The following is an 8583-nucleotide window of genomic DNA, read 5'->3' on the forward strand; positions in this document are numbered from 1 at the left end:
ACATTTTATTCTTCAAGGAAAAGCAAAATGACTGAGGAAATGACTGTTCAAAAATTTTAAATCCAGAGATATACATATGGCTTCATTGTCAACATTATTATTCTATTGTCCAGTAGTAAATTATTTTCATTACCAGTTAGCACCCATTTATAAAGACATCCTTGTGTATCTTGTTTGGTTTGTTGGAATACAGCAGAAAAATTAACATACTTCAGAAATATTAAGCATCCAATTTTTGCTGACAGGAACTGTGCCTCATGCCTTCATAGGCCTTAAAGGTTACACTGGCCAAATTTAGCAATGTGTTTAGTTTTTGCATAGTAAGAGAACCAAACATTAGTGAAATTAAAGGGTCACAATCTCTATGGCACTGGAGAATAGAAATATCTCTATTAGCACCACTGACAGGACCCTGTGGAAATGAAGCCCAAAGTGGAAGCCAGAAACTAAGTACAGTTACACCCCCAGTTTCTGCTGTATAGTAAGAGCTGTATATAAAAATAAAACTCCTCCCTGAGGAAATCCTTCCAAAATGATTCTGTTAGGACTGCCACTTGTCACCTCTTGATCTATGAAAACCTTTACATTTTCTGCTGCCTGTTTAATTCCAGATTCATCCTCCTGTGAGTCTGGTGAAAGTCCAATATTATCAAACCAAGAAGGCATATCCATGTTTATATTTAATGTAACAGGCATAATGGGTGCATGCAGGCTGATACATTTAGTATGTGAACTCGTGATACCTGCAAAGCCTTCTGTCCATCCATGCCTAGTATCTCCTAATCCATGAAGGAAAATTACCACAGTGGCAGCCTTCCAGGCACAAGGCATGATGGCTAACCGTGGAGCAGACATGGTGTTACCACACATACGCAGACTAAGCCAACAGCATGTCAGAAGTGGAAGGGAGGAATAGTGTCTGGCCTCAGCCCAAGGGTCTGCCAGAAGTGAGTCACTGGAGCCCTACTTGGAACACGCTCAGTCTTAGGCACTAAGCCAGAGAAAATAGACTAAGAAACCATCAGGGCCACTGCTGTTGCATAGAGGGTAAGGCCACTGCCTGCAGTGCCAGCATCCCATATGGGTGCTGCTTTATGTCCCAGCTGCTCCACTTCTGATCCAGCTCTCTGCTATGTCCTGGGAAAGTAGCAGAAGATGGCCCAAGTCCTTGGACTCCTGCACTGATGTGGGAGACCCAGAAGAAGCTCCTGGCTCCTGGCTTTGGATTGGAGCAGCTCCAGCCATTGCAGCCAATGGGGAGTGAACCAGCAGATGAAAGACCTCTCTCTCCACCTCTCCTTCTCTCTCGGTGTAACTCTTATTTTCAAATAAATAAATAAATCTTTAAACAAAAAAGAAAGAAACTGTCAAAAGAGACAAGGTCACTATGTAATAATGCAAAAAAATCGATGAAATGAAGAAATAGTGTTTTGAAAAATAAATAAAATTGATACATCCTTGGTTTAACTAAACAAAATGGGAGAAGACCCAAATGAACAAAATCAGAGATGAAAAAGAGCTGTTGGGATCAGTGGTGTGGCACAGCAGGTAAAGCCACCACCTGAAGTGCCAGCATTCTATAGAGGCACTGGTTTGAGACCCAGATGCTCCACGTATGATCCAGCTCTTTGCTGTAGCCTGGGAAAGCAGTAGAAGGTGGCCCAAGACCTTGGGCCCCTCCATCTGCATGAGAGACTCATAAGAATATCCTGGCATCTGGCTTCAGATCAGCACAACTCTAGACAATGCAGCCAATTGGGGAGTGAACCAGCAGATGGAAGGCCTTGCTCTTTCTCTGCATCTCCTTCTTTCTCTGTGTAATTCTGAATTTTGGGCGGAGCCAAGATGGTGGAAGAGTGAGGGTGCACACAAAAGTTTGGGAAAAGAAATTTTAACAAGGGTGGAGTTACTGCACCCTTAAGAAGAGACTCAGAGGAAAAAACTGCAGAGGAAACTCTTCAGGATCTAGTGGATGTGACACGGAGGACCTACTGGGAGAGTAAGGTGGCCCACTGCCGCGCCACGCCCAGCCCTGCCGAGCCGCAAGGAGCCGTGCTGAGCCACACCTAGCAGTGCCCAGCAGCACCGCGCCATGCGGACCTGACATGCACTGAGCTGTGCCACGGACACGGGGGCCACTAGAGTTGGGAAAACAATGAGCCCAGCTACAGAAACCCACCCACAGAACTTGAGCCCCAGCGCTGGAAGCAGAGGTAACCAGAGAATTGGCTGTGAAGCATAGATCGTGGTCCGAGCTCACGTGGGGAGGAGGGGGAACTACACCAGGCTGATTGGAAGAAAACAAAAAAAAAGGGGGGGGGGCATCTGGGACACTAGCCTCTCTCTGCACTCTCCAAGATGCCAAACAAACATAGAAACCAAGGTAACAAGAGCAGGGAAGACACTATAATGCCCCCAAATGAAAAAGACACCCCAATGCAAGATTATGAAGATGATGAGACAGAAGAAATGCAAGAAGCGGATCTCAGAAAACTGGTAAGATCATTAAGAAGCTCTCAAAAACAAATTCTTGAACTACAGAAATCCTTAATGGACAAGATAGAAAATCTCTCTTGCGAAAATGAAATATTAAGAAGGAATCAAAATGAAATGAAACAACTAGTAGAACAAGAAACAGTGATAGTGATGAGAAACCATAATGAAATGAGGAATTCAATAGATCAAATGACAAACACATTAGAAAGCCTTAAAAACAGAATGGGTGAAGCAGAAGAGAGAAATTCGGACTTAGAAGACAGAGAACAGGAAAGCAAACAGTCAAATCAAAGAAAACAAGAGGAAAATAGAAACCTAAAAATATTGTCGGGAATCTACAGGATACTATTAAAAAAACGAACATTCAGGTCCTAGGAGTTCTGAAGGCATGGAGAGGGAGAAAGGATTAGAAGGCCTTTTTAGTGAGATACTAGCAGAAAAATTCCCAGGTTTGGAGAAGGACAGAGACATCCTAGTACAGGAAGCTTATAGAACCCCTAATATACATGACCAAAAGAGATCCTCACCACGACACATTGTAATTAAACTTACCACAGTGAAACATAAAAAAAAAAGATCTTAAAATGTGCAAGACAGAAACATCAGACCACTCTCAGAGGATCCTCAATTAGACTCACAGCTGACTTCTCATCAGAAACCTTACAAGCAAGGAGGGAATTGCGAGATATAGCCCAGGTACTAAGAGAGAAAAACTGCCAGCCCAGAATATTATATCCTGCAAAGCTCTCATTTGTGAATGAAGGTGAAAGAAAGACCTTTCACAGCAAACAGAAACTGAAAGAATTTGTCACCACTCATCCAGCCCTGCAAAAGATGCTTAAAGATGTGTTACATACAGAAACACAGAAACACGGTCACCAATATGAAAGAAGGTAAGGGAAGGAAACCTCACAGCAAAAGATCACAGGAAACCCAAAAATGATAGGGCAAAGTTACTATTGATCGATAGTCACATTAAACGTTAAAGGCTTGAACAATCCAGTTCAAGAAACCGATTGGGTGATTGGGTAAAAGAAAAAAACTCATCTATCTGCTGCTTACAAGGAATACATCTTCTAACAAAGATGCACACAGACTGAAAGTGAAAGGCTGGAAATAGATATACCATGCCAACGGAAATGAAAAAAAGAGCGGGGGTAGCCATCTTAATCAGATAACATAAATTTTACCACAAAAACTATTAGGAGAGACAAAGAGGGGCACTATATAATGATTAAGGGATCCATTCAACAGGAAGATATAACGATTATTAATGTATATGCACCTAATTACAGGGCACCCGTTTATTTAAAAGACTTGTTAAGGGAATTAAAGGGAGACTTAGAACCCAATACAAAAGTACTGGGGGACCTCAATACCCCACTCTCAGAGACAGATCATCAGGACAGAAGACCAACAAGGAGACAGTAGATTTAAATGACAATATAGCTCAAATGGATCTAACAGATATCTACAGAACTTTTCATCCTACATCTAAACACTTTACATTCTTCTCAGCAGTACATGGAACCTTCTCTAGGATTGACCACATACTAGGCCATAAAGCAAGTCTCAGCAAATTCAAAAGAATTGGAATCATACAATGCAGCTTCTCAGACCATAAAGGAATGAAGTTGGAAATTAGCAACTCGAGAATCCCTAGAGCATGTGCAAACACATGGAGATTGAACAACATGCTCCTGAATGAACAATAGGTCATAGAAGAAATTAAAAGAGAAATCAAAAATTTTCTGGAAGTAAATGAGGATAACAGCACATCATACCAAAACCTATGGGATACAGCAAAAGCAGTGTTAAGAAGAAAGTTTATATCAATAGGTGCCTACATCAAGAAATTGGAAAGGCACCAAATAGATGAGCTTTCAAGTCATCTCAGGGATCTAGAAAATCAGCAGCAAACAGACCCAAAGCTAGTAGGAGAAGAGAAATAATTAAAATCAGAGAAGAAATCATCAAGATTGAATCCAAAAAACATTACAAAAATCAGCCAAACGAGGAGCTGGTTTTTTGAAAAAATAAACAAAATTGACACCCCATTGGCCCAACTAACTAAAAAAAGAAAAGACCCAAATCAATACAATTAGAGATGAAAAAGGAATGTAACAACAGACACCACAGAAATAAAAAGAATCATCAGAAATTACTACAGGGACTTGTATGCCAGCAAACAGGGAAATCTATCAGAAATGGATAGATTCCTGGACACATACAACCTACCTAAATTGATCCAGGAAGACATAGAAAACCTAAACAGACCCATAACAGAGACAGAAATTGAAACAGTCATAAAGGCCCTCCCAACAAACAAAAGCCCAGGACCAGATGGATTCACTGCTGAATTCTGCCAGACATTTAGAGAAGAATTAACCCCAATTCTTCTCAAACTATTCAGGGCAATCGAAAAAGAGGGGATCCTCCCAAAATCTTTCTATGAAGCCAGCATCACCTAATTCTTAAGCCGCAAAATGATGAAGCATTGAAAGAGAATTACAGACCGATATCCCTGATGAACATAGATGCAAAAATACTAAATAAAATTCTGGCCAATAGAATGCAACATCACATTAGAAAGATCATCCACCCAGACCAAGTGGGATTTATCCCTGGTATGCAGGGATGGTTCAATGTTCGCAAAACAATCAACGTGATACACCACATTAACAGACTGCAGAAGAAAAACCATATAATTCTCTCACTAGATGCAGAGAAAGCAATTGATAAAATACAGCACCCTTTCATGATGAAAACCCTAAGCAAGCTGGGTATGGAAGGAACATTCCTCAATACAATCAAAGCAATTTATGAAAAACCTACGGCCAATATCCTATTGAACGGGGAAAAGTTGGAAGCATTTCCACTGAGATCTGGTACCAGACAGGGATGCCCACTCTCACCACTGCTATTCAATATATTTCTGGAAGTTTTAGCCAGAGCTATTAGGCAAGAAAAAGAAATTAAAGGGATACAAATTGGGAAGGAAGAACTCAAACAATCCCTTTTTGCAGACGATATGATTCTTTATTTAGGGGACCCAAAGAACTCTACTAAGAGACTATTGGAACTCATTGAAGAGTTTTGCAAAGTAGCAGGATATAAAATCAATGCACAAAAATCAACAGCCTTTGTATACACAGACAATGCCACGGCTGAGGAAGAACTTCTAAGTTCAATCCCATTCACAATAGCTACAAAAACAATCAAATACCTTGGAATAAACTTAACCAAACACGTTAAAGATCTCTACGAGGAAAATTACAAAACCTTAAAGAAAGAAATAGAAGAGGATACCAAAAAATGGAGGAATCTTCCATGCTCATGGATTGGAAGAATCAATATCATCAAAATGTCCGTTCTCCCAAAATCAATTTATACATTAAATGCAATACCGATCAAGATACCGAAGACATTCTTCTAAGATCTGGAAAAAATGATGCTGAAATTCATATGGAGACACAGAAGACCTCGAATAGCCAAAGCAATCTTGTACAACAATAACAAAGCTGGAGGCATCACAATACCAGATTTCAGGACATACTACAGGGCAGTAGTTATCAAAACAGCATGGTACTGGTACAGAAACAGATGGATAGACCAATGGAACAGAATAGAAATACCAGAAATCAATCCAAACATCTACAGCCAACTCATATTTGATCAAGGATCCAAAACCAAACCCTGGAGTAAGGACAATCTATTCAATAAATGGTGCTGGGAAAACTGGATTTCCACATATGCAGAAGCTTGAAGCAAGATCCCTACCTTTCACCTTACACAAAAATTCATTCAACATGGATCAAAAACTTAAATCTACAACCAGACACCATCAAATTATTAGAGAGCATTGGAGAAACCCTGCAAGATATAGGCACAGGTAAAGACTTCTTGGAAAATACCCCAGGAACACAGGCAGTCAAAGCCAAATTTAACTATTGGGATTGCATCAAACTGAGAAGTTTCTGTACTGCAAGAGAAACAGTCAGGAAAGTGAATAGGAATCCAACAGAATGGGAAAAAATATTTGCAAATTATGCAACAGATAAAGGGTTGATAACCAGAATCTACATAGAAATCAAGAAAATCCACAACAACAAAACAAACAGCCCACTTAAGAGATGGGCCAAAGACCTCAACAGACAGCTTTCCAAAGAGGAAATCCAAATGGCCAACAGACACATGAAAAAATGTTCAAGATCACTAGCAATCAGGGAAATGCAAATCAAAACCATAATGAGGTTTCACCTCACCCCGGTTAGAATGGCCCACATTCAGAAATCAACCAACAATAGATGCTGGAGAGGATGTGGGGAAAAAGGGACACCAACCCACCATTGGTGGGAATGTAAACTGGTTAAGCCACTATGGAAGTCAGCCTGGATATTCCTCAGAAACCTGAACATAACCCTACTATACAACCCAGCCATCCCACTCCTTGGAATTTACACAAAAGAAATTAAATTGGCAAACAAAAAAGCCATCTGCACATTAATGTTTATTGCAGCTCAATTCACAATAGCTAAGACCTGGAACCAACCCAAATGCCCATCAACAGTAGACCGGATAAAGAAACTATGGGACATGTACTCTATGGAATACTATACAGCAGTCAAAAACAATGAAACCCAGTCATTTGCAACAAGAAGGAGCAATCTGGAAAGCATCATGCTAAATGAATTAAGCCAGTCCCAAAGAAATAAATATCATTTGTTTCCCTTGATTGGCGACAACTAACTGAGCACCAAAGGGTAACCTGTGGAAGTGTAATGGACACTATGAGAAATAGTGACTTGATCAGCTATGGTGCTGACTATTGATGTACAATGTAACACTTTATCCATTTTATTATTTTTTTGTAAACTCTGTAATTAACACACAACTATTCTGAGGTGTCTAAATCTTAACTGAAAAGTGATCCCGGTTAAATATAAGAATGAGAAAAGGAGAGGGAGGAGATGTATAATAGGGGACATGCTCAATTGGATTTGCCCCAAATGATGGAGTTAGAAAAGTACCAGGGGATTCCAATACAATCCCATCAACGTGTCATGTACCAATGCCATCTCACCAGCCCAGGTGATCAATTTCAGTTCACAACTGATCACACTGATAGGCCTAAGAATCAAAGGATCACACAAACAAGATTAATGTCTGCTAATACTAATTGATAAAAAAAAGGGGAGAGAAGGATCCAACATGGGAAGGGGGAGACACAGCAGACTCATAGAATGACAGATGTCCTAAATAGCACTCTGGCCTCAGAAAGCCCTTAAGGCAATTGGATCTGGCTGAAGAACCTATGAGAGTATTTTAGCCATGGAAAGCCACGACACACTGGGGAAAAAAAAATATGAAGAAGAAGAAGAAGACCTAAATGAAGGATCTCAGCGAGTGTGATCCCAGTGGAAAGAATGGGGCCATCAAAGAAGGAGGTACCTTTCTCTGAAGGGAGGAGAGAACTTCCACTTTGACTATGGCCTTGTCGGAAATGGGATTGAAGATGTCGAACCCTAAAGGCTTCCATAGCCTCGGCAACTCATGGCTAGAGCCTAGGGAGATTACTGATGCCATAAACAAGAGTGTTAAATTGTTAAAACAACATCAGGAGTCACTGTGTACTTATGTCCGGGATCTGTCCTTAATAGGTTGTTGAAGGTGAAGTAATGATATAGCTAGTACTGAAACAATATTCTTACTCTTTGTGGTTATGTGTGGGTGAAAACTGATGAAATCTTTACTCAGTATATACTAAAGCAATCTGCTGTATATAAAGATAATTGAAAATAAAAAAAAACTTGTTTTTTTTTAAATTGGAAATTACATAGAAAAATAATCAATTTTTTTTTAAATTATTTTGCAGAATCTTGGTCATTAATGTGATGTACACTGTTATTTAATGCTATAACTAGTACTCCAACAGTATTTTTTTCACTTTGTGTTGCTATGGGAGGGCAAACTGTTGAAATCTATATATATATATATATATATATATATATATATATATATATATATATATATTATCTAAACTGATTTTCTATATATAAAGAGAATTGAAAATGAATCTTGATTTTA

General features: G+C 39.6%; 1 protein-coding gene across 1 annotated transcript; it reads right to left on the reverse strand.

Moving 5' to 3' along the window:
- Positions 1–220: 220 nt before the first annotated feature.
- LOC133754201 (acyl-protein thioesterase 1-like) lies at positions 221–870 on the reverse strand. Its single transcript, XM_062184718.1, has 2 exons — positions 508–870; positions 221–412 (listed from the first exon to the last, which is right to left on the reverse strand). The coding sequence occupies exons 1-2, from the start codon at positions 868–870 to the stop codon at positions 221–223; spliced, it is 555 nt and encodes a 184-aa protein (XP_062040702.1).
- Between the last annotated feature and the right edge of the window lie 7713 nt (positions 871–8583).

Source organism: Lepus europaeus, chromosome Y, assembly GCF_033115175.1.
Source record: "Lepus europaeus isolate LE1 chromosome Y, mLepTim1.pri, whole genome shotgun sequence".
In the NCBI taxonomy this organism is placed as follows: Eukaryota; Metazoa; Chordata; class Mammalia; order Lagomorpha; family Leporidae; genus Lepus; species Lepus europaeus.